General features: G+C 41.3%; 1 protein-coding gene across 4 annotated transcripts; it reads left to right on the forward strand.

Annotated features, from left to right (window-relative positions):
• Positions 1-34: 34 nt before the first annotated feature.
• Positions 35-25,841, forward strand: CPNE3 (copine 3; the record flags this gene model as incomplete). Of its 4 annotated transcripts, none has more annotated exons than XM_083623342.1 (17): positions 40-200; positions 490-583; positions 4,200-4,339; positions 4,518-4,697; positions 6,380-6,454; positions 7,507-7,578; positions 9,389-9,472; positions 9,769-9,858; positions 12,608-12,706; positions 14,363-14,449; positions 16,856-16,915; positions 17,868-18,001; positions 19,064-19,118; positions 19,219-19,270; positions 20,217-20,350; positions 21,035-21,271; positions 23,155-25,841. In XM_083623342.1, 15 exons carry the CDS (start codon positions 4,208-4,210, stop codon positions 23,275-23,277), a joined length of 1,614 nt encoding a protein of 537 aa, XP_083479468.1. In that variant the 3' UTR covers positions 23,278-25,841. The 4 variants fall into 4 exon arrangements, with proteins under 4 accessions (XP_083479466.1, XP_083479468.1, XP_083479467.1 ...); XM_083623341.1 differs by lacking the exon at positions 40-200 and adding an exon at positions 209-363; XM_083623340.1 differs by lacking the exon at positions 490-583 and having other exon boundaries at positions 35-200.
• Between the last annotated feature and the right edge of the window lie 348 nt (positions 25,842-26,189).

Genomic DNA, 26,189 nt, shown 5'->3' on the forward strand with positions numbered 1-26,189 from the left:
GCGCCGGAAGCGCTCTCTTTCCCAGGCCTTCGACATGCCGGAAGTTGCGCGTGGCCGCCTCCTAGAGCAGCCGGGTTTGCTCCAAAAACTGAGGTTTTCTTGGTTCCCCGCCCCCCTCGTGGCGGACCTTCAGCGAGTCGTCTACGGTTTTGGATTTCCCGCGCGCGAGGGGCGTCCTACGTCCGCGCCGACGTCACGAGGTAGCGTCGGCCTCTTCTCACGTGACTCTCGTGGTGCTGGGGGAGGGGCGGGGGTTAGAAGGATTGGTTTTATTTACTATTTCCCCCCTGGGTCCTCTGAGGTGCCCGACGCATGCGCACGGCCCGCTTCGCCCGCAGCTCCTTGGGTTACACAAGTTCTGAGGTGAGGCTGGCCGTTGGAGCAACCACCCCAGATTCAATTATCTGGGAAGGGCTTCGTCGGTCCTATTATTATTATTATTATTATTATTATTATTATTATTATTATTATTATTACGGTCCTTCCCAGGCGCTGCAGAGAAGAGGAGCCGCTGCTCAGGGAGGGGCTGCTGCGCCCTTTCGGACGTTTGTGGGAAGCGGCTGCGGAAGGAAGCCTCTCTGAGGTGTGTGTAAAGGAGCGAGCGAGGGAGCAGCCTGTGCTTGTGGGAATTGCGCCTCGGAGAGGAATGGTGGAAATGGGAACCCAGGTGGGGGAGGGGGGACTTGGGTCATGCCATTCATTTAAGATGTTTTCTAGCATTTGGATCCTGCCCGTTTGCTCCCCATCCCACCCCCACCCCCAGAAAAAAGGTCCTTTTTCTCGGGCTCAAAAGGTAGGAGAGAGGGAGGGAGGCGGGCGAAGTTTAATTGAAGCACAAGTTCTTAAACCGAACAGGTAACAGTGAAGCCTGGAAAGTTTCCAGAATATATAATGAAAGTCGGATCTCATCTAACTTATGTTTGCATTGCTCAGGGATACTACACACACACACACACACACACACACACGTGTTACTGTAGCTGAGACGATTTTCCAACTTAAATTAGCAGCGATCCCTAGGCTGATGTTTGTTTCGACCTGTGTTTATTTTCTTGGGGGTTACTGAAGGGTATGCAGTACCGGCACCTTTACACCCCCCCCCCAAGATGTTAAATGTGTGGCACTCACAGTAACAACTTAATGGTGAGTGCCTGCACCTTTTTTTATATATAAAAAGCACTGGCTTTGTCTCTTCTTAAGAAGCCAGAGGAATATCCTTGACTTGCTTTTTTAAAAATATATATAGATGTGTAATATATATAGATTGGTTAAAGTGTGAGGGTTTGTTTGAAGGTGGTATACCTGCCTTGAGTTCCATATCTAGAATGAAACTCCAAATTGAGGTCTGAAAGGTGTACCCTGTGGGGTAAACTTTGGCGGATGAACATTGGTTCTGCACTGGGTGTGGCTCCTATGGTAAGGATGGCAGTGGAGAACTGAAGGCTATGAGGTCTGTTTCATGTTTTCTTTGCAGAGATCACCATGTCTCTTTAGGTATTGTTGCTGGTGCTGCACTAGTCTTTCCTGCTGTATCGTGTATATTTAAAATAATAATATGAGTTATTCCCCATCCTGCACTCTTAGGTCCTAGAGTGGGTAACATTTAAAATACAGCATAAATTTTTTTTAAAAAAAAATTACAATCAAATATGCAAATTGTGAAGGACAGTTAAGTGTCAGACACGTTAGTTGTTGTTTAGTCATTTAGTCGTGTCCGACTCTTCGTGACCCCATGGACCAGAGCACACCAGGCACTCCTGTCTTCCACTGCTTCCCGCAGTTTGGTCAAACTCATGCTGGTAGCTTCAAGAACACTGTCCAACCATCTTGTCCTCTGTCGTCCCCTTCTCCTTGTGCCTTCAATCTTTCCCAACATCAGGGTCTTTTCCAGGTCAGATATGTTAAGCTGTGGCCAAATATCCTGTATTTTTATCTTGTGAACGACCCTGAGAGCTTCAGATGAAGGATGGTATTTACATTTAATTAATAATAATAATAAATAGAACTCCCCAAGTCTTTGGTAATATGTGCCTTCCCTTAATATGCTTTACATTTCTGCTATGAGAAACACATCAGTGTAGCTGTGGCAAACAATTGCCACACAAAGTGATAATTGTATATGATTATCATGTGTAATTCCCTACACATTTGGGGAGCATATGCCCAGGGAAGCCTGAGGATCAGTATAGCAAATCATTCACACCTTGAGCATATGACTGAGTTGAAATGGATGGGCGTGTAGTTATCGTGTGACAACTAGAGCATTGTGGGTGTGACAGTTGTCTATGAATTCAGACATAACAGCAAACCATAGCACAGGCTCTGTTTTCAGTGCCTAGTTTGTTGGCCCTCAAACAGTGGTTTGTAAGCTCTTTTCTCTTGTAGTTCCATTTTCTAGACAAAAGTGTGTGTGTTTACTGCATTTGTTTATTTAGGAAACAATTGCTTGTGCAGAAGTAATAATAGTGTTGTTTGGAGTACACTGTACCTTAGCATACACCAGGTCCTGTTTTCTGAGCATTCTTGAGACATCTAGTTGGCTTCAAAGGAATTCTGGTCAACTCAGCATGGTTGTGTTTATGCTCATATTGTAAATAAGGGTGCCATTAGCATCTGGAATGGACTGGAGTCCCAAGTTCTGATTCAGTTGTTCAGGCCTACTAGACTTCTTCTTGACTTTAGAAAATAAATTGTGTGGGTTTGCAGATAATTTAACACATAAGTCTTCCAAGATTTCCTAAAGTTCCATAAACTAGGATGTTGTTTTTTCTCACCAGATTGCAGATTTACTAAAATGAAATATTACAGAGCCTTTAGCAGGAGCAGTACATGTGTTCTTTCTTGTTTCATTATACAGGGAGAAAGAAAAGATCTGAGATAACAAGGTCCCTACTTTAAAACTTTTTAAAAAGCTCAACAAAAATTAAATTTTGAATGAAAGGCCATCTTTGATATGAAATGCAATTTTCTAAGATGTCAACCCCTCCTCTCTTTTACATTTAGCATAAGCTGTACTATTTATTTCCTATTTTGCTGAAAGCACATGCTCAACTTTAAATCCGCAGTAAAGGTAAGGGGCACGTTGACATTTGCTAGCAAGTCAGTGGAAACATCAAAGAATCTTGAGCACCTTAAGGACAAATGACTTTATTGTGGTATAAACTTTCATGGGCTGGAGCCTCCACCTTTGTGGTTGTTACTGGCACCAAGTCAATGCATATCTGTTTACCCAGGCATTTTAAATTGCTCTGACTACCTCCCTTGCTTTTATAGTTATTGTTGCCTCTCAGTTTTATGGTTAGTAACAAAGTGTGATGTTTTATAACATTGTTTTGGTTGTTGTTGTGGATTGCCTTGAAATCCATCAAGCTGAAGGGCTGTTTAAATTTTGTAAAAAAAAATAAAATCATTATCCTGGCAGTCAAAAAATGTTTGTCTCAACTTTAGTTCAGTCCTACCATGTCTAAAAGAGCTTGAATGCATGGTTTAGTGTGGCCCATTATAAAGTCTGAGAATCCTTGGAATGACAAACTGTTTAAAAAAGAGGCTTTTGGCCTACACCCATAAGTGTGATTCATCACATCACTCTTCTACAGTGTTGCTGTAAAGTACCAGAGTTCAGGTAACTTTATGTGTCTACAGTATAAGATAAGTGTCTTAAATATATTGATGCAATTGTATATACACTTACCTGGAAATGTCACATTGAAGTCAGTGGGACATACTTCTGAGTAGTACCTGCAGAGTGCACTGCTGTGGCATCAACTTTTGTAAACTAGAGCTCATTTCACTGAATGCATGATATTTTCTCCTTGGTTGGTAGGTGTATATGCAGATGTACAGCTGATTGGTAAACCTATTGAGCAAGTTATTATTTCTGCTGTGTGAGAGTGACTGCAATGCATCTTGCACATGAATGTTTTTTATCTTCATGGTAGTTTATCTGTGAATGATTAAGCTGCTGGTTAGGGATTTATGCTGCTTAGTTCTGCTATTGACTTGCCAGCAGAGAAACCTTTTTGTTTTCTGCTCTGGAAGGTGCATGTCTACCCAAGATACCCATAGTCATGATTTATTGAATGACTGTTGGGCCACAATCCTGCTTCAGTGGGCTGTGCTTAAATCTTTGTTGGATTTGGACTGTGAGCTGTTAAAATGACCCCAATGTTAAGTATACTTGTTGCTTGCTTCCCATCCAGTGAGGCAGATGGCAGCGCAATGTGTAACAAAGGTGGAGCTAACCATCTCTTGCAGCAACCTCCTGGATAAAGATGTCGGCTCCAAGTCAGACCCTTTGTGTGTGCTGCTTCAGCACACAAGTGGACAACAGTGGTATGAGGTATAGTATGTTGATACTTAATTAAATATTTCTAATAAAGTTTCTTTTCTGGCTATTAGCTCTTTGTTTTAATTTGGTCTTTAGAAACATCAAATTCTGGGATGTAAAAGTGAGTTTTATTTCTTTGAAACATCATGTGATGAACTCTCCCCATCACCACCCAATGTCTTATACGCAGGTTGATCGCACAGAAAGAATCAAGAACTGTTTGGACCCCAGGTTTTCCAAGAGATTCCTAATTGATTACTATTTTGAGCTGGTGCAGAAACTCAAATTTGGGATTTTTGACATTGACAATACAACTGTTGATCTGAGTGATGATGACTTCTTAGGAGAATTTGAATGCACACTGGGGCAGGTAGGTGTAAATAACTCATGGAATTCTCTCACTTTCTCTCACTTTCAGAGAGTTTTATTGGTTGCTTTATTTACAGTTCATTTGATTCTGTCCTGAGAAATGTCATTTGACCTGAAACATCATTCATGCTGGTATTGTTCCTTCACCCAGCAAAACCAAGAAAAGGTCAATAATAATAATAATAATAATAATAATAATAATAATAATAATTTATTATTTATACCCCGCCCATCTGGCTGGGCCTCCCCAGCCACTCTGGGCGGCTTCCATAAAAACCAAAAATACAGTAAAATATCACACGTTAAAAACTTCCCTGATGTTTTCTGAATGTCAGGTAGTCGTTTATCGCTTTGACGTCTGCTGGAAGGGCGTTCCACAGGGCGGGCGCCACTATCGAGAAGGCCCTCTGCCTGGTTCCCTGTAGCTTTGCTTCTCGCAATGAGGGAACCGCCAGAAGGCCCTCAGCGCTGGACCTCAGCGTCCGGGCAGAACGATGGGGGTGGAGACGCTCCTTCAGGTATACTGGACCGAGGCCATTTAGGGCTTTAAAGGTCAGCACCAACACTTTGAATTGTGCTCGGAAACGTACTGGGAGCCAATGTAGGTCTTTCAAGATCGGTGTTATATGGTCTCGGCGGCCGCCCCCAGTCACCAGTCTAGCTGCCGCATTCTGGATTAGTTGTAGTTTCCGAGTCACCTTCAAAGGTAGCCCCACGTAGAGTGCATTGCAGTAGTCAAAGCGGGAACAATAGCATGTTGCAGGTTCTCATTTTGTAAGTTCTGCTTTTCAATAAGAATTGACGTAGTAAATTGCCTTCCTTTTATAGGCAGTTTATCTAATGTTATGTTGAATGCTATTGTCACAAGAACTAATCTCTGTGGTTTATCATTCCTTGTTGCCTTATTCCTATGGATAAACTGATTCCCTGAACATTAAATCAGATTTGTGTAAACCAGTTTCCTATTGCAGGTAAATTGGGAAACCAGTCAGATTCTGGCTACTTAACCAAGATTAATCCTCCGTTTTCTAGTTACTATGTAACTGGTAAAACTGGTTTAAACAAACCATGATAGAAGTAACAAGAAGTAACAAAGGGGTGACTGTGTGAGCAATTTGGGCTGGAAGTATCTTAAGAGTCCATATGTATAAAATTATTACATACGCAAAAGCAGGAAACAATGTTTTGTTAAAAATAAACCCTGTTTCCTTATGCTCTGCCTTGATTGCTGAGATCTGTTGATGGGGCACCTTTGGTAGTTCCCTTCCATTCAGCTGGCCTTTACCAGGGGCTAAACCTTTAGCTTGACATGCCCTGCCCTGTGAATTCCTTCTTAACCCTTTTTAACCCTGAGACTCTTCACCAACCAGATCTTAATAATGTGTTTTGTGATTTTATTGAAATACTGTACTTTTAGTTTATACTATGTCTTTTGATATTTTATATGAACTTGTGGTTTATAAAAATTTGTAAAAATAAAAATTAATGCATGGGTTGATGCCAATTCTCAGTTAAATAAACCATAGCATATTACTCAAATAATTGCATCTGAACTGGCCTGTTGTGTTACTGTTTTTTCTAGTCATCTGCTAACAGCTTTGACTAAGTCACCATTTATAGAATTCTGTAGACAAGGTAAATTCTTAATCTGTTGAGTTTCTGGATATTTCTGTATTTTTACAGATTGTTTCTAGCAAAACGCTCACCCGGCCACTACTCTTGAAAAATGGCAGACCTGCAGGAAAAGGAAAAATAACGGTATGAAAACACAAATGGTTTTTTCCCCTTCTGGTATTTCTTTGTGGACAAAGATTTTGATGACCCAGGGAAACATAAATTTAGTCAAAACTAAATTTAAGCGCCTTAGGGACATGGGTGGCACTGTAGGTAAAACCTCAGTGTCTAGGACCTGCCGATCGCATGGTCGGCGGTTCGAATCCCCGCGGTGGGGTGAGCTCCCGTCGTTCGGTCCCGGCTCCTGCCCACCTAGCAGTTCGAAAGCACCCCCAAGTGCAAGTAGATAAATAGGTACCGCTTTATAGCGGGAAGGTAAACGGTGTTTCCGTGTGCTGCGCTGGTGCTGGCTCGCCAGAGCAGCTTCGTCACGCTGGCCACGTGACCCGGAAGTGTCTCCGGACAGCGCTGGCCCCCGGCCTCTTAAGTGAGATGGGCGCACAACCCTAGAGTCGGACATGACTGGCCCGTACGGGCAGGGGTACCTTTACCTTTACCTTTACCTTTAAATTTAAGCGTGCTGAAATTCTGTGGAAATTAATGAGATGCAGGTTGGGATCCTATGTACTTTCTAGGAAATAAGTGAATTAATTAAGACCTGTTTTAATTGTTTTAGGGTTTTTTTCTACATTTTTCATTTTAAATTTCATTACCAGAAGGCAGGGGCTAGTTTTAATTTAAAAACCAATTGCATGCCTAGTTCTGCATCTTTCAGATTTTGTATCTCAAATAGCAGCCTCACATGCCAGCTGGAGAAATTGAAAACTGACTGAAATTTTTAAAAGCAGGGTGTTCATGCATTATGAGTCTGTTGTGGCCAACCCTTTAATGTTCTAAAATGGAAGGAAGGAGCATCTTCTTATTACTATAAAACTGTATTCTTTTTTATAGCTGTGAACATGTTGTTACTGCTTTTGAAAATAATAAAAAAATAATAGAAATATAAATGTTACTTCAAATTTTACTACACTCCATTTGTCATACGTTTCATTCTACTGCCCATAGAAGAATTCTATTACATACTTTAGAATGCAGTATCTTATCATGGTGAATGTTGTCCTTGTGTGCTTACTTAGATTACTGCTGAAGAAGTAAAGGATAATCGGGTAGTCATGTTTGAAGTTGAAGCAAGGAAACTGGACAACAAGGTACTTCAAGGTTGCAATTCTATACACGTTTATCTGGGGTTAAATCATATTGAGCAATGGGCAAAATCCAACTTTGTCCTCCTACCAAATGGAATTGACTTGTTTGTGCAACAAGATTTGCTGTTTCTCTCCTTTTTCCTGCAACCCCTGAGCATCCCCCAAAACCTGCTCTGGATGGTTTCATGACCCTGGAGAGTAGATCGAGGGGCGGGGGCTGCAAGAGAAAGGAAAGGGATGTTGGATGTTGCCCGGTGGGATTAACTTGTAAACAGACAAACATAGGATTGTGCTCAAAGTGTGTGTTTCTTTAATTCACAGCTAAGGAAGAACTTTTTAGTTTTATGCTGGAACACATGAGAAATGTATGAAAATATTAAAAGATGACCTTTGGATTTCTGTTGAGTTGGATACATATGAACAGGGCAATTTTGTAGTGACACGGAATAACTTAAAAAGTTTAATCTGTTGAACAAATGAACCCAGTGTTTCCCTTATGTGCTCTGTTTTGTGAAAACCACTGCAGCTTAAACTGGCAAGCTATGTGGATGCAACTAGCTTTGTAGGCTTGGTTTTAGTTGGCTTGTGGAAACTGTAACCTGCTGGTTCACAAGTCAGGGCAAACTGTGGTTTCCATGCAAACAGAATTAAAATAGAGTGAGGAAGGGAAGAAGGAGCACACATACATGCTACATCATGATTCAGCTCTGCATGTGAACCAACCCAAAGAGGGGATTTCAGTTTGTGCTGTTGTGCTGTGGTATCTGGCTTGAACTTCATAAAAACTGAAATATACTTTAAGATTTGGGGATGAAGCATTTGCATTTTATGTGGTTCCCTTTGATATTTAAATAAACAACTTTGCATTTAGTCTGCTTTGTCATAAATTGCTGAGTTTTCTGATCTTTGGTAGTATGCTAGCAAGATGAAGCCACAAATTTCTAATCTGTGTGTTTCGTAGTTTTTTTACATCGAACAAATAGTTTGCAGCACTCGACACCTGAAAAAATGTAACCAAAGTATTTGTGCAGTTAATGTAGTTGATACACCATACACACTGCTTTGCTATATGTGGCTTCATTTTGCTCTTCCATGCTTATATTTTCTGACTTGTATTACTTAATGCTTTTACTTCTCTCCTTGTTGCCATTTCTGGTGATTATGGCTATTGTTGTTAGAGAAAGAGAGGGGTAGAGAGAGAGAGAACTTCTACAGAAATACTTAACCACTACCATTGTTCTGACTGGAGTTGCAGAGGCTTGCATTCACTGAATTTCCCAAGGAAGGATTAATAATCTGAATGCAACCATGCATGTATGTGCAGTGCTGGTGGAAAAGAGGAAGTGAACTGCATGTTTGTACTTGGCATATAGGTGGTGTCTGTTTTGAACAGGAAGTAATGTAGTGTAAAGTTTATTTAAAGGACTTTCACCCCATTATTTAGCTGAAAAAACTCCAAAGCAGCTTATGAATATCAGTAATAAAATAGTCCAGGCTCTCAGTTTTACAATCTAAAAGTCATGACACATGAGGAAAAAGGGAGAAAGAAAAAAGAAGTTGAGGCATGAGTTCTTAAAGTTACTGTTCTTATAATGACCAGCCAGGATGGCAGCAATTCAGTTAGCATAATGGAATGGTTTCTGTTAGGTGGCAGTTGAAGGCAGGGCCAGGGGCAGGTGCACTATCTATAAAACCAATGGAATTAGCCCTGCTTTTCTTCTTTCTGCTCTGCAGCCTGACGTTTGCAAAAAAACAACAACAACCCCATCCTCTAAAGACAATTTTGAAGCAATAGCCTATGTTTTAATTGCAGGATTTCTTTGGAAAATCTGACCCTTATTTGGAGTTCCACAAGCAGACTTCGGAAGGAAACTGGGTGATGGTGCACAGAACAGAAGTAAGGTGGTTCTTGTTCTTTTATGAAGTGGGCTGATTTGACTCATTGCCTATTTTAATACTCTTAGTTCTGTTTTTGTGAGGTACTACTGGTTTCTATAACTATAGCACTTTCAGAAAGAAATTTGAAAGCTACTGTATCAGGCAGCATCCTATCCTACTGTGATATGTATGGGAAGCTCCAAGGATAGGATTAGCGATAGTTGTTGGAACAGCGAAAGTTATAAAAAGATGGTTAATGCAAAAACCCCACAACCTCAATAATGTTTTAACCATTATTATTTTGTATTTATTTAGGTTATTAAAAATAACTTGAATCCCGTATGGAGGCCATTTAAAATCTCTCTCAACTCTTTGTGTTATGGAGATATGGATAAAACGATCAAGGTAATGTATAAAGGATGAGGAAGTAGAATGAGAATTTAAAACTAAATGTGAGCCTGGTTCACATGCCATATTAAGCCCAAACATTGTTTATTCTTGGCTACAGTCCATGGTTAGTGAGGAGACTGCTTAAACTTAAGTCCTGGTTCAGATAACATGCCAAGTCTAAGCTTGCCTTAGCTCAGTCGCAGCAAAAAAGTTTGGAGAGGAGCAGAGCAGCTATGAGTATTCTTGCTAAGTCAACATTTGGCTTAGCATGTCATGTGAACAGACTCAAAAACTAATTTTTAAAAATCTGTTCAGGGCCGGATTCATCTACCCAGTCCCTCTAGTGGAAGATAGCCCAAGGACTTCTGATAGAACAACAGGGCCTTCCCCACCCTCTCTTCTCTCCCTGTTCCTCTGGGCCTCTCCCAAATCTGCTCTGGAGGGTCAGGAAAAACCCCCAGAACAGGATGCAGGGAGAGGAGAGGGAAAACCATTCTGTCAGGCAAGCAGAAATACTTGCGCTGATAGAATGATTCCCTAAGTGCCATGTTGAATTTCACCCTCAATATTTACAATTACATTTTTGTGGGTTATATGGGCTACAAGTGAGCTGTCGGTATGATCCTTTTCTGAAAATGTAGAGGTTTGTTGGCAGTAGCAGAAATAGCAGCTACTGGGTGTTTGAATACCGTGATGTGGAGAGAATATACCTGAGCTGTTAAATGGGACTTCCTTCTTTTTTGTTTAAACACATTGCATACACTTAACATGCTTCTCTAAAGATCAAATATCTTACTGGACTACAGAATTCTATAGAATGGGTGTGGTGCCTGTAAAGTAAATTGTTTAACTAAGCTTTAAGAAGCATTCTTAAAGCTGTGTTTTACCCAGCATTCATAGCTTCATTAAATCTAGTGTTAGCGCTGTGCTTGTAACCCAAGAGTCGCCTAATAATACTTTAAGCTGTAGTTTGTCCTTGTTTGTTCCCTTTTGCCTTTATTATGATAATCTTTTCCTTTCTTTAACTTGCATTGATGAAGGGTGTTTTCTTCAGCTCATTAATGCTCATTTCATCATGACTTAGTAGCTGGCCCCACAGCAATCCTGTAGAGTCCCCAGATCTCAAGCCCTGCTGGTCTTGTAAAAGGTGTGCATGTCTGGAGTGTAGCTGATGCACTTAGCCCCCTGCCCCACCCCCACCCCACCCTCCACTTGCCATCCTGGGTGCATATCAAGGACATAGGAAGACTTTGGATCCCAAGCCACCTACAGAACTCCCTTTTAATTCACCTTATCTGCTGCCGTCAATCTTCTCCACGTCAGCTTGCAAACATAGGCTTTTGGTCTCTATGCCCATAGAGAGGGTGATCTGCAAAAGAAACTGGCCTCTTGGAGCTCACCCCCACCCCAGCCAAAGGATTGCCCCTTCATTGATATGTTCACCATCTATTCTCATAATGATAAAAACACTGCTAGTTTGTTTCTGTATGTTTCTGTATGTAATGATTATGTTTTGTATTCTAATTCTGTAGCAAAGTAAATTTCAACCCCTGCTGGTTCATTTGAGCTAAAATGCAGTTTTCTAATAAACTGTTTTAACTTTTTTGGTGCAAACGGAATACAGAAAAACCTCATATGCATGCAGGTCTGTGCCATTGTAATCAAAATCTGGCCTGCCATGTTACATCTTCCTGAGGAAATCGTAAAAGGTGAAATAGAGTCTTGCAACCTTATGGAAAACAGTTTAAAATGAAACTACTTTGCTGTAATGAATAAGGGAAAACATTTTATACTATAATGACTGATCAAACAATGCTTTAATACTTTATGCACACAGTGTCTTATGTAACTGGCTATTTCATTATAGTAAGTAAAATCATTTTTCAAGCTCTACCCATCACAAGTGCCTTTCTCTGTGTTATAATGGCTGTTTGTGTATTCAGTTATAATACACAAACAACTTGCTTTGATACCTCATTACATTTCCCCCTGAAGTGTGTGTGTTGGAGTGAGTTATTGAAGGCTTCTCTTACTAGGAGCAGGCATGTAGCCATTCATTAGTTCTGTTGTGGGTGGGAAATGTGAATATCTCACAAAAACAAGAGCAAGCTTGAGAAGGCTGTATCAACTGTTAGTATATTGGATTAAACATCAGCTTGTTAATAAGATGAAGTATAGCCATAGTAATGCAAAATTTGGCAATATTCTTAAGAGCTCATACTAAAAGATAAGTTTTTGGTCTTATTCCTTACCCTTGAATTCAGCTTTACTCTAATTCTGTGTGCTGTCATTACATGAAAATCTGTTTCCACAAATTCTCCTTGGTCATAGCAGTGTTTGCATGCTGTTTGCACTGATGGAGAGTGCATGTGCATGTGTGTTAACCTAATATGGTGATGCTCTTGCCATACTTGAGTAGGAGTGGCAATGGGCCCAAGGAGCATCAGTGTGAGGTATAATTAAAAGTAACTAGAATTGTTTAAAATAAATGGGAAATACACATTGTACACATAAGTGGCATTTGAAGTTGGAGCCATAAAACAATTATTACGCATGCTTCATATTTTCAGTGAAACTACAGTTTTGGCTCAGTAGGTCACTGTTGCTGGATTTTAGTCTTGCCTGCCTAATTACCTTGGGACTGATACTCAGAAGTGGCAAAAGCCTGAAGCACACGATTTCTTCTCTTTTGCTCTGTTAAACTACATGGTGTCAGTGCTGTAACCACAACATACTGGGTTAACAAAGACTGCTTCTTTTTTAGGTTGAGTGCTATGATTATGACAGTGATGGGTCCCATGATCTCATAGGGACCTTTCAGACCACACTATCAAAACTGAAGGAAGCGTCGCGACATTCACCAGTAAGTTCTTTTACTTCTCTCCCTACCTCACTGGTAGCCTTAGGCAATCCACTTTCTTTTCTATACAGGCCCTTCCTTATGCATGGCCTTCCTTCAGATCAGAGTATTCGATGGATTACAGCACAACATACAGCTTTAATAATAATACTATAAAATAGAACACAGATTCATACAACTTGTAAAAACAACAACACTAGATCTCAACTCCAATCTGTACCATCAGGTTTCACGGTCCCACCTGCTGCACGAGGTGGTGAGACCATGAACAAGGACTCTCTTCAGCTGATCTTAAGGTTTAGGGTGGCAGGTGTTAGGAAAGGTGTTCCATAAAGTTTCTGTGCTCCAGGTTTAGTGTTTCATTGTAGTTCCTTCAGAATCAGAGTGACATGATCCTATATGGTTGTATCTGATAACAGGCTGCAGTAGTTGCAGCTTCTGAACAACTTTTAAGGGAAACTGCAAATCCACATTGCAGGAGTCTATATGGGAGACTAATAGTGTACATAACCTGAGGTCAGGCTATCTTCTGCATTATTAATTACTGAGAGCACATGAAGTGCTTTGAGGATTTGGCAGATAGCCCTGTCCTGTACAAAATGAAGAATTATCTAAGGTTTCTACTACTAATACATATGCTCTGTGCTTATGTTTTTTTAAAAAACAAATGTGATGCTAAACTGCAGTTACCATTGTTTCTTATGATGAGCAAACTCTCCCAGGGTGTGTTGTCTTCTGACTAACTTTTTCTTGTGTTTCTGAAGAATTATAAGCCCGTAGATTTCTCTACGCTAACTTGTCTTGCTGACATACTGATTGGGTTTGGTATTTAGTAATATATGCACAGCTCCCTTCCCCTCTCTTTTAGCACAGCTTTAGGGAAGGAAACACAAGTTTTGGTTTGTTTTGAACTAACCACATAGTTGTTATTAATGTCTGAACCTGAACAGACTATAGATCAGCTATGTTTTGAAGTTGACTTGTTTTCCTAAAGCATAAAAAAGGTAAAGGTAAAGGACCCCTGACAGTTAAGTCCAGTCACAGACGACTCTGGGGCTGCAGCGCTCATTTCGCTTTACAGGCCGAGGGAGCCGGCATTTGTCCTCAAACAGTTTTTCCAGGTCCTATGGCCAGCATGACTAAGCTGCTTCTGGCTAAACCAGAGCAGCACACAGCAATGGCGTTCATCTTCCTGCCAGAGCAGTACCTATTTATCTACTTGCACTAGCATGCTTTCGAACTGCTAGGTTGGCAGGAGCTGGGACTGAGCAACGGGAGCTCACCCCATCGTGGGGGTACGAACCGTAGACCTTCTGATCGGCAAGCCCAAGAGGCTCTGTGGTTTACACCACAGTGCCACCTGCACCCCACTCCTAAAGCATACTTAAGAATAAACATGCACAGCATCAAACTGACTGGTAGACAAAAAGCTTCTGCTTACTTCCTTGCAGTTGTGCTAGAGAGAGTGTGGGGAGCTCACAAGCTATTTTTTCATAACACTAAGCCATTCCTTGCTGCAAATAGACCAAATCTAGAAGTGGCAGAATGTAATATTGCTAAAGGGTCCCAGACTACTTCGAGTTCTGTAAACTTTGAACTAATTATGCTTAGGATATCAGTCTTAATATGTGCAATTTTTGCCCTGCTGCTGTTTTGTAGGCTGAATTTGAATGCATCAATGAGAAGAAGAGGCAAAAGAAGAAAAGCTACAGAAATTCAGGCATCGTGAGCGTTAAACATTGTGAGGTCAGCATCAAATGTTTTCTCATTCAATTATTAAGTTTACAGCAGTAATAATCACATTTAACATTGTATCATCTCAGCAGAAAGGCATAGGCTGCAGTCTTGAGAAAATGAGGCATCTGTAGATATCCACTGGGATTTAGACAGCTAACTGTACTTAAAATATGTCTCTGGACTGTTCCATGAGTCAGGGCAAGGGTGTTAAACTTCTAAATACTAAATATAATAAACTAGTACTGCTTGCCAATGCTCTTTTTATTTTTAACAAATCTACAATCATAGAAGTACTTTAAATAGCCAAAAGTTGATGCATAGTACAGTGGACCCTCGGGTTACATTACCTTCGGGTAACGTAATCTTCGGGTTGCGAACGTGGCAACCCCGGAAGTGGGTTTGTCGCTCGCACATGAGCCGAAGCAGTCCTCCGGTTATTAAATCTTCAGGATACAGCCAGGCCTCCGGAACGGATCCTGTTAGTAACAGGAGGTACACTGTAGTACAAATAATAGGTCTTATTGATCCCTGCACAACATAGGAACAGATACTTTTATTGCATTGTGTTTTGTATTGTGAACAACTGTGGTATCATTTAGAGGAAGAGCTGTGTATATATTTTTTTTAATGAAACCACTTGAGATTTGTTTCTCAGCATGCTCATGCAAAAGCACACAGCCACTTCCTTTAGTGTGCTCAGCCCTGGGCCAGTATCATATGCCCACCTATTCCCTCCCTCTTCACTCTGTCAAGAAATACAAGCTCTGAGTTCACTGTATGTGTGAGTATACACACTCTGTAATGCTAAAACAAGATTCTTTAAAAGCAAAACTAAGCTCTGCACAACTGGTCTTGGCCATGCAGTAGGAGAAGATGAGAGTGGGGAGTTTGTTTTCTCAGTGCTTAATTCAGACGCATTGAAGTTCATCTGCACAGCACTGAATCATGATCTAGAAGTATATGGAAACACAACCTGACTGGGCAGGTGGACAGACCATTATAGTGGTGCCTCGCAAGACGAAATTAATTCGTTCCGCAAGTTTTTTCTTCTTGCGAGTTTTTCGTCTTGCGAAGCACGGTTTCCCATAGGAATGCATTGAAAATCAATTAATGCGTTCCTATGGAGACCGCTTGCCAGGCTGGCGGTGCGGAGAAGGGCTTTTCTCCCCACCGCAAGCCTTCAGGACAGGTACGGGAACAGAGGGTAAGGCGCGCAGCGCTTCTCCTCTGTTCCCGGGGCTTGCGGTGGGAGGAGGGTTTTTCCTCCCCACCGCCAACATTCAGAACAGCATTCTGAATGTTGGCGGTGTGGAGGAAAGCCCTCCTCCCACCGCAAGCCTTCAGGACAGGTCCGGGAACAGAGGGGAAGGCGCGCAGCGCTTCTCCTCTGTTCCCAGGGCTTGCGGTGGGAGGAGGGTTTTTCCTCCCCACCGCCAACATTCAGAACAGCATTCTGAATGTTGGCGGTGGGAAGGAAAACCCTCCTCCCACCGCAAGTCTTCAGGACAGCCATCCGAAGGCTGGTGCGGGGAGAAGGTCTCTCCGCCCCACTGCCAGCCTTCGGAGGAGCCTTCCGAAGGCTGGCGGCGGGAGGAGGTCTCTCCGCCCCACCGGCAGCCTTTGGAGGAGGTCCGAGGACAGTGGGGAAGACGCGCTGCGCTTCCCCGCTGTCCTGGAGATTTCCCTATGGGCTTTCGTCTTGCGAAGGAAGCCCATAGGGAAATTCGTCTTGCGAAGCGCATCGAAAAACGGAAAACCCTTTCGTCTAGCGGGTTTTTCGTCTTGCGAGGCGTTCGTCTTGCGGGGCACCACTGTATGTCCTGTGTTGTCAGGATTTTTTCATGCATGGTGCTGCATCTGCAGCGGACTTCTATTGAACTGTGGTTGTCTGCCTCAATCATCTAGCTTGTATATTAAGTCCATCTCTTCATTAACATTATTGCCACTTCTGCCATCATTGCAAAACTTTTTTTCTCTCTCTCTCCTCTGCCCCCCTACGCCAAGTTGAAAACCCATGCTGATGGCTAAAGGGCTCAGCATTGACTGTAGAGGTGGCACTGTGTTCTGAAACCAAACCAATTACTGTATTTTTTGCTCTATAAGACTCACTTTTTCCCTCCTAAAAAGTAAGGGAAAATATGTGTGCGTCTTATGGAGCAAATGCAGGCTGCGCAGCTATCCCAGAAGCCAGAACAGCAAGAGGGATTGCTACTTTCACTGCGCAGCGATCCCTCTTGCTGTTCTGGCTTCTGAGATTCAGAATATTTTTTTTCTTGTTTTCCTCCTCCAAAAACTAGGTGCGTCTTGTGGTCTGGTGTGTCTTATAGAGTGAAAAATACAGTAATTGCCTTATCCTAATAGGTCTATGTTCCTGAGTGTATCACTGAGTGCTTTGATGATTGATTTTTTTTGCAGATTATAATGGAGTGTACTTTCCTTGACTACATCATGGGAGGGTGCCAGCTGAATTTTACTGTAAGTAAGCTGTAGCTCAGCTCTTTTAAGAGAAGAAAGGGGACCAAATCTACTTGAGAATAATCGTATGGGGTTGTCACACCAGAACCAAAGACTGGACTATAATAAAGATCCTAACCAGAACTAGCTGCGATTTGAACCATTGGCCTGAAAGCTACTAAGCACTGTGGGTGAGGAAGCATATAGAACGTGCATGGTGTGGAATATGTTCGTGCTTCCCTCCTAATGGGGGAGGGAAGTTGAGGTATAGGAGGCTTGCAGTCAAGGAGGATCTGTACTTTAGAAAAGTAAAAAAAGAATACCTGATTTGTGTGAAAACTGTTGGTTAGGATCAGGAGTTGCTGTAAATTCCCACAGGAGCTAGAGCAGGAGTGGGCAACTCTAGATCCTTATTTAATATGGCTTTTTAAATTCTGCCATCCTTTAAAAAGCTCAGGACACAGCATACACAGCTCTCATCCCCCCATTCCTATTTTATCATTGGAACAACTTCGTGAGAAAGGTTAGCCTGATTTTCTAGGAAGGTGCTCCCAGTAGTTTTTAGGTTTAGAAGAGTGGCTGGAGGGAAGACTTATTCAGTCAAATGAGTATTTGAGATTTGTGCCACAATAATCATGTTTCACTCAGCTTGGTCCATTCTATGCTTGTTTTGTTTGTTCAACAGCAAAACTAAAACTAAGTAAATTGCATGCTTCCTCAGCCTTGATGTCTCTTAGGTTCTTGCTGCCCAACCCAGTTTTTAAAGTCGTTGTTGTTAAGATTATGAATATTATTCTGACCTTCACCCTGAGGTCCCAGGGCAGGTTACAACAGTTTAAAATACAGCATTAAATGCAATTTAAAACAACTTAGGATCAGGAAAAATAGGGCGGGTCCTAAAAATACAGCAGTGCTAGTACAATTCTGAGCAGAAAGTAATATTCACATCAGTGATGTCTGTACCTTTCGACAGGTTGGCATTGACTTTACTGGCTCGAATGGAGATCCTCGCTCTCCAGATTCCCTTCATTACATCAGCCCTAATGGCGTGAATGAATACCTGACTGCCATTTGGTCTGTTGGGATGGTCATTCAGGACTACGATACGTAAGTTTCTCTGCTAGTCTTGTTCTCAATATGCTTTTGTATATTAAAATTAAAGCACACACATTTAGAATTGTGACATAACTCAGAACTTGTGAGATATTATATATGTGTGTGTGTGTGTGTGTGTGTGTGTGTGTATATATATGTATATATATGTGTGTGTGTATATATATATGTGTGTGTGTGTGTGTGTGTATATCAGCCCCCCCCCAAAAAAAATCTGCTCATTTTTCTCCCCAACTTGTCTAATCCAGAAAGCTGGAGTTCTGGTTTCTTTTTGTCCTGACCTTGTTGAGCAATGTAGATGTGTTAGAACAGAATGTGCCTCATAGGTATATTCTCTTGGTGAAGGGAAGTGCAAATTTTGTCTAGGCTTAGCAGTTCAGTTCTAGCGTCTAATGAATTAGTATAACAGTAGAGTAATTATGTGGACAATATATGAAGATTGTACAGTGGTACAATATATGAAGATTGTACAGTGGTACCTCGGGTTACATACACTTCAGGTTACATACGCTTCAGGTTACAGACTCCGTTAACCCAGAAATAGTACCTCAGGTTAAGAACTTTGCTTCAGGATGAGAACAGAAATTGTGCTCCAGCGGCGCGGTGGCAGCGGGAGGCCCCATTAGCTAAAGTGGTGCTTCAGGTTAAGAACAGTTTCAGGTTAAGAACAGACCTCCAGAACGAATTGAGTACTTAACCCGAGGTACCACTGTACTACAGATCCTGCTCTGAATGGATTGTGTTTTATTTTGCAGATAGTTGATGGTACTGTTTCGTTGCGTTTTACAAATCACCAGTGTAGCTGGCTGATTTAATTGGTTTTGTCTTTCAGCTCACCTAGAAAGCCTTTCCAGAGGGTCAGGGGATCCCTCCTGGAAAAAGGGGGTCTGCTGGGGAGAGATGGGGATGGGAAATTTTCCCTGAGGGAACTTTGTGTTCATGAAAGTGGCTTTAGCATTTAATAGCTGTGCAAGCAAGAGATTTATGCTTTTATTTTGTGAAAGAATGTAGAACAGTGACTTGTTTATAATGGTTTGCTCTAAATTGCTTTTATAGAGATAAGATGTTCCCAGCTTTTGGGTTTGGAGCTCAGATTCCTCCCTCTTACCAGGTAAGGTGAAACAATTTTGTAAAAAAACAACAACCAAATAAACCTGCCCAATTAGAAATGGACCTATAAAATAATTGGAACATCCTCCATATATTTACAGGTGTCACATGAGTTTCCATTAAACTTTAACCCATCAAACCCATTCTGCAGTGGTAAGTTTGAAAAATTTTAAGTTACGGATGTTAAAGAAAGTCCTGGCATTTCTAGGTTTATTGTAGGTCATAGCAAGGTGACAATAGCTCAGTTTGTAGCTTTTTGAACTAGCACCATTATTTTTTAAATTTGCTATATTTATAAACGGCTGTCAGGGGGCACACAATCATTAAATGCTAAAATACAATATTCTAAAATGACAATATCACAAGTAACAACTTGTGGCCTAAAAATTCCAAGCAGAGAGAATAAAATCAGGTAACTAAAAAGTTACACAGCACATAAGCAGTGGTTCATTAACATTGTATAATTGAAAGAAATGTCAGCTGGAAGAAATAAATCTGATCAAAGCTGTCAGGTCTTAACCCAAAATGAAGATAGGGGAAGGTATTATTTATTAAAATTGTCACATAAATGAGAGGCCTGGGTAGGTTACAATTTCTTCCCAAGTTTTCCTTCTGTCTAATTAGTACTTGTGGAAGAAAGAATTGAAATGAGAGTGTGTTTACTACCCACTGCAAGAACTTGAAGTTAATAGTACAGTAATTCTGTTCTCTCTGTGCCGCTATGTTTGAGGCCATACTTACTAATCTGAAAGGAACCTCCTCTAAGAGAGGTACTGGCAGTTTAGCCTCAAAGACCCCCAAGTCTTAATTACTGTCCTGTAAACCTGAGCATCCCACCCCCCACCCCCCACCCCATCACCACACTATTGGAATCTTAAGTTTTATACGCTATTCTGCTAGCTAGGCCAATTACCCTTATATGCCTGAGATAAGCAGCAGTATGGGGCTGTGAATCTGACAAATCCTTCCATAAGGACACCCTTTTATTTATGTATCTGTATATGCTTACTGAAGCTTCAGTACGCTAGAGTGTCATTAAAGCTGTGGAAGAGATGCTAATATTGAAATGTAGTGAAGAATGTTTACTTAACTTCCCCAGGAATCCAAGGCATTGTGGATGCATACCGGGCCTGTCTTCCTCAAGTAAGATTGTATGGGCCCACCAACTTTTCTCCAATAATAAATCATGTGGCTAGGTTTGCTGCTGCAGCTACACAGCAAAAAACAGCTTCTGTAAGTCCTTTGTAATTTTTAAATGAGCATGCTCTTACTCATCATTTATTGGAGGGCAATCCAACCCCGCTCCCTGGACATTGATGGTGGGAGAGATACCATGTAGGTGTCTATCTGCTCAGAGAGAGGAGCACTACTAATGTGGAGGTGGGGAGGGCAGCAAGCAGCAAGCCCAGAAAAGGGGTGTTTGGGAGTGGTGCACCAGTGGCTTTGGAGCTAGTGGGTTCAAGTCCTGAGGATTCCCTGAGGGGCCGGACCCTCCATGCAGGGAGGGGAGGCTATATTGCTGAGCCTGATGCCAGGTGTGGTGTTGGCAGGAAGAATCTACTTTTGCACTCCTGGGTGAGAAGTAGGGTTGGTGAAAAGCACAAAACTTGGCTATTTAACATGTGTGGACCCCTATGGAGGAAACTTAATTAAATGTTTTGTTGTGGAATAGAAGCTTCAACTTTAAGAGAGCTTCAGTTGTAGGCACTGGTGGAGTCAGATAATTATCTCCTGAGAGTTGATACACCCATAGAATTGGCCTTCCCCTGATGAAGATTTTGAGCCTTGAATGAATCTCATTCTGCACCAACCTTTTCCTTTGACAAAAGGCTGCCTCTATATCAGTGCCACCTGCGACTGTATTTCAGGAGTTTATTTCTGTTCTCAGTTTTAACAAGGTATCCAATTGTTCAACAGCAATATTTCGTGCTCCTGATCATCACTGATGGGGTGATAACAGACCTTGATGAGACCAGATCTGCCATTGTTAACGCAGCCAAGCTTCCCATGTCCATTATAATTGTTGGTGTCGGAGGAGCTGATTTCAGTGCCATGGAATTCCTTGACAGTGACAGTGGGGCTCTGAGGTCTCTTTCAGGAGAAGCTGCTATTAGAGACATCGTTCAATTTGTGCCATTTCGACAGTTCCAGAATGTAAGTACTGTTTCTAATGACACCCTTAATGCTTGTTAGATTATAGCAGAAGATTCAGCCAAAATCTTGAAGTTCTGATGTGAGATGCAATAGCTTTGGCATTTTTGGCTTACAAAGTTAACAAAAGATCTGTGTGACAGCAGTTCAAGAAGAGCTATGGAAATCTCCCAGAAAGCCAGTTGCTGCTGGTCTAAATACATGTGAATTATCTTATATACACACACAAACAAGTAGGGTCTGAAGCTTTTTGCATGATGAGATATGAGGAACGGGAAAGTAGAGGTTTTTTTAATGACAGTGCTCCAGTGAAAATTGTCTACCACTTATAAACCAGTACAGAGTTCTCTGCTTGAGCATCTTGGACTGTGAGTTGGTTGAGAGGAAAAGAAGACGCTTCATGAACCAGTGTGATGGCAGCTTTAGATGTTCCTTCTTAGGTGGGACTGTACTGAGAAATTTATCAATGACCATTTCCTCTGGCAGTGTGAAAGTGAAGAAACCTGAGGCCAGAGGGCCTCCTGGGATGTGCTGTGACCTGCAGCTGATGATTTGATTGAGATGTTTAGGAGACACCCAACTGCTGTATGTAGCCTGCATATGAACCAGATTGTTGCAGGACCGGCTGTGCAGCCTAACAAGCTTTGCATAAAGACTTGGGACTTTATGTATCCGTTGCCCCTCCTGTGAGCAAAATAATTGAAAAACAGAAACAGGATGAAAGATTGTAATTCTGGTCTCAGTGAATAATTGTTTGATCTAAACATGATACTCTTAGTAACTGTGGCTGAGAATCTACCCTATTACAGAAGAATTGAGTCATTTGGCTAGTGCATTTCATGGATAAAAGAATATTGTGTCCCAAAAGGAAGGATATTTTCCTTTTTTAAAATGTAAGAAAGGCTCCTATTACAGTCAAATGATATGGAAGGCAAAGCTCATCAGTTACCCCAGAGTGAAATAAAAGGCAGACATTTCCTCTTCCTATTCAGACACACAGTCTATTGTGTAAATATCATTTCACTTATAGCCATTTTATTTGTAGAATAAAATTGGAAAGCAAAAATGCCTTTGCTTTCCAGAGAGCCTTTTTCTGAAGACCTGTTTGTGTGTGAAATCTCATAATAGGTTTTCTGCACATTTTATGCTCCATTTCCACTCCCTGCTGAAAAGCTGAAATTAGGGCATCAGTGTTCCTTACTTTTCATTATTTGTTTAGGCAAACTGCCGTAGGGCAAGGGGGGGGGAATCCCTTACATTCTAATGCGCTGCCACTGTAGGTTGTACTTTAACTTGGTAGTTAATAGTTTGCCTTTATCACTCTGCATGTAACAGGATTCACTTACTATAAACAGGCTCTGTTTTTCGTAGTATCTCATGCTTGGAACTTGAAATGCCCTTGAAGGAGAAGTTCAGGTTAAGTACTGCTTCAGGGAAAGGTTAGGGCTATATAGACTGGAAGAAATTACAGTCATTAACCAACCTCAGCAGCTTAATTTTTATGGCATGTTAACTGCCCTGGCTAGTGGCAGTTTTTATGGGCATTACATAACGGTTATTCTCTCTGGATATTCTTATCTTAAGTTGATCTGGTAACTATCTTGTGGATTATCTAAATTACATTAAGCCACCCAGCTTTTATAGGTACGAGCCAGTCAAATGGCTTAGGGGTTTCATAGTAAATGTTAATGAAATAATAAAATCCAGTGTGTCGCCCCATACAGATTAATGGTGGGACCAAATGGGCAAGTAAACTTTCGGCTGACATTGTGTGGTGTGTGTTCAAGGAAATGCCTTTAAGTTGATCTTCCCAAATCAGCAGGGACTACAATGTGTGCTTTTTTTGCTTGACTTCCGATGTTCACTCTGTTTCTCCTTTGACTAAGGCTCCCAAAGAAGCGCTTGCTCAGAGTGTCCTGGCAGAGGTGCCTCAGCAAGTGGTGAACTACTTCAGCACTTTCAAGCTCCAGCCTCCAAACAACCCTGCAGCAAAGCAAGATGGGAGCTGAGCAGCTGACCCTGAGTATCCAGTTCCTTATGTGGGGAATGTCTTCACCACCTTCCTCTGCAGTGTCAACAGGCCAGGGTGGATGACAGGACCTTTTGATACAGCACATAAAATGCATAAACTGTTTCAGATACTCCTTTCTTTCTTTTTTTGTTCTGGGTCGCCAAAGATGCCATTTTGCTTTAACAGTCAATTGCAAGTGAAACTGAAAACTTTATTTAGACTTAACAAAACTCTCAAACTATGTACATCTTCAGGAAGAACATGCCAGTTTGCTTTTTTGCCATGCCATCACCCCTTTGGCTGCTTATAGTGCCCAGGACAAAACACAGTGTGCCTCCAGCTGCCGTTAGGTACAGGGCTTTAGTGTGCCTTTGAAAGCAGTGCGCTGTACCCATCTTGACTTCCTCCTTTAAGAGAGCCTTGGCTGCTTAAAGCTTGCATAAGCTTAATATAAAATGTTCAACCATTTGCAGAGAAGCATCAAGACCAGGGCAGAGTGTAAAGGTCTGTCTTCATTCTCCCCCCCCCCCACCCCAAATGACTAGTATGTTATCTTTCTTGGTCATTTATGAACATTTGTATCATTATGAAACAGTGAAAAGTGAGTATAGAGTGGTACCTTGAAATGAGCTATAGTAAGACTTTCAGATGTAAATCATGTTAGTTGTTTTTCAAATCAAGCATCTCATGTTTATGCAGTGTTGCCAGCAGTTGCAACGCAGAAGATATAAATTTAACAAAGATTTATTTGACTGTATATCATATAGTCATACCTTGGGTTACAGACGCTTCAGGTTGCGGGGATTTTTTTTGGATTATGGACCGCCGAAACCCGGAAGTTCCAGAATGGGTTACTTCCGGGTTTTGGCGGCCATGCATGTGCAGAAGCGCTGAATTGCAACCCGTGCTCTCGCAGACGTGCCAATGCGGGTTGCAAATGTGCATCCCGCACGGATCACGTTCGCAACCCGAGCGTCCACTGTATTATGAAGCTAGTTGACTTTTAGAGAATCTGACTAGAAAGTAATAGCATGTGACTTGTTGTGGACTAGGAAGCCCAGTATGTGCCAATGAGGAAGGACTCTTCCTTGATAGAGTATTTTTCTCAATTTTATAGCTGTCTATAGAGAGAGGTGTATATGCTACTGAACCTGTATTCTTTTTTCACTTTAATTTTTTACACTGTCTTGGTTTAGCTAGTTCTAGGATGCCCCTCATTTGTACTAGAGCACAGTTGGCCCAGAATGATTGAATTTGTGTTGTTGTTTTTCCCTTTTGCACAAGAACTAATTAGATTATTCTGTTCATTGTTCACTGTTGCTTTTGGGGAATCACTTACTTTTTTTATTAACTGCTACAGTAACATGGATTAGACTGAGGTGTCTGAAAATGATTGTTAATTGTGTAGTAAGAAAAAGTGTGGGTCAGATCCACATCCTATAAATGATTGTTCAGGGTCTAGATGCACATTATTCCTCTGAGGCTGGAACCATATGCCTTCAGTCTTCATGCTTTGCCTTGTGGTCATGTTAAAACTCAAGGGTGTCAGATTGATGTTTATTATGCTCAATCAAATGTATCTACTCTGTGGATAATCAAAAGTAGTGATGTATTTGGAATTATCAGCTGTTGCTCTGATTGAATGTTTTATTCCTATAGTGGATAGACTACATTGAACTGTCTCTTGTTCTCCGACCATTGATAACTTTTATTTTTTGTTATGTCGCCTTTTGCAAGTTTTTATATACATCATGGTTTCTCATTTACTGGATAGCAAAGCAAAACTGGATTCAGGGTTGTTTTGAAATTACTATTTAGTGGATTATAGCCAACCTTGTATTTGCCGTTTTTAAAGTCCAGAAGTTTTGAGGATCACAGAATTGAAATACAGTTATTTTTCTTTCTCTGTGTGAATCAAATGCCCATATAACTGCAGCAGTATTCTGTAGCAAAGTCTGAAAAAACCCCATCCCTGTCTACTTTCGTTAATGGTTCACACATCGCATTTCAAAGTGAATGAGAAAACAGCATCTTATATGGATGCCATTTCCCACATGCATTCCAGGCTATTCAGTGTCTGTTCTGTACTGTGTATTTCTCATCTCATAACAGGCCTTTAATAGGTACAGTGTGGCTTGAATCTGCCAAGTTTATACTGTAATGGACTTCTGGACCTAAATAGGGGTGGACCAGAACTCAGTATATATATTTAAAAAAATATTCCAAAAGCAGCATCCCCAGAAATATTAGCAGTATTTCCTTAATGTCAAAGCTTATTTTTATCTCCTCCATTTGTCTCTTCAGCATGAGTTATGCATTAGCACCACCTTGTGGTGGATGTTGATCATTAGCTGCTTTTGTAACAAAAGGAATCTACTTTTCCTTTATATTTTCAAAGCAAAATATAGCTTTATGAAGAAAGTATCTTACGGTGTACGGTATTTCTATGCACAACACTATTCCTTGTGTAATACAGTTTCTTGTATTTGAAGTTAGCTTCAGGTGTAACATTATCTTAATGCCATATAACACAGTATATTAAACTCCACTTATGCCCCTCAGTAGTTCTAATGTCTTTTGTCATCTTTTAAAGCTCTGAATGTGCATTTGCTGATTATTGTGGCTTTCACAGAAAATAGAAATAATGTCCTTGCTTTGTACTTGTATTCTAACTTTCCTTCTGAAACAGAACAAGAGCCTTCCCTCATTTCCCTTTCTCTCTGAAGCCTCCTGCCATCCCTTGAAAATCTGCTCCTGGGTGTTGGGGGACCCTTGCAATGGGGTAGAATATGACGCAAGAGGCTGTTGGGGCAGGATTGGGGAACTACTGTATTTTTTGCTCTATAAGACTCACTTTTTCCCTCCTAAAAAGTAAGGGGAAATGTGTGTGCGTCTTATGGAGCGAATGCA

This window comes from Podarcis filfolensis (genome assembly GCF_964270895.1).
Source record: "Podarcis filfolensis genome assembly, chromosome: 7".
NCBI classification, from domain to species: domain Eukaryota; kingdom Metazoa; phylum Chordata; class Lepidosauria; order Squamata; family Lacertidae; genus Podarcis; species Podarcis filfolensis.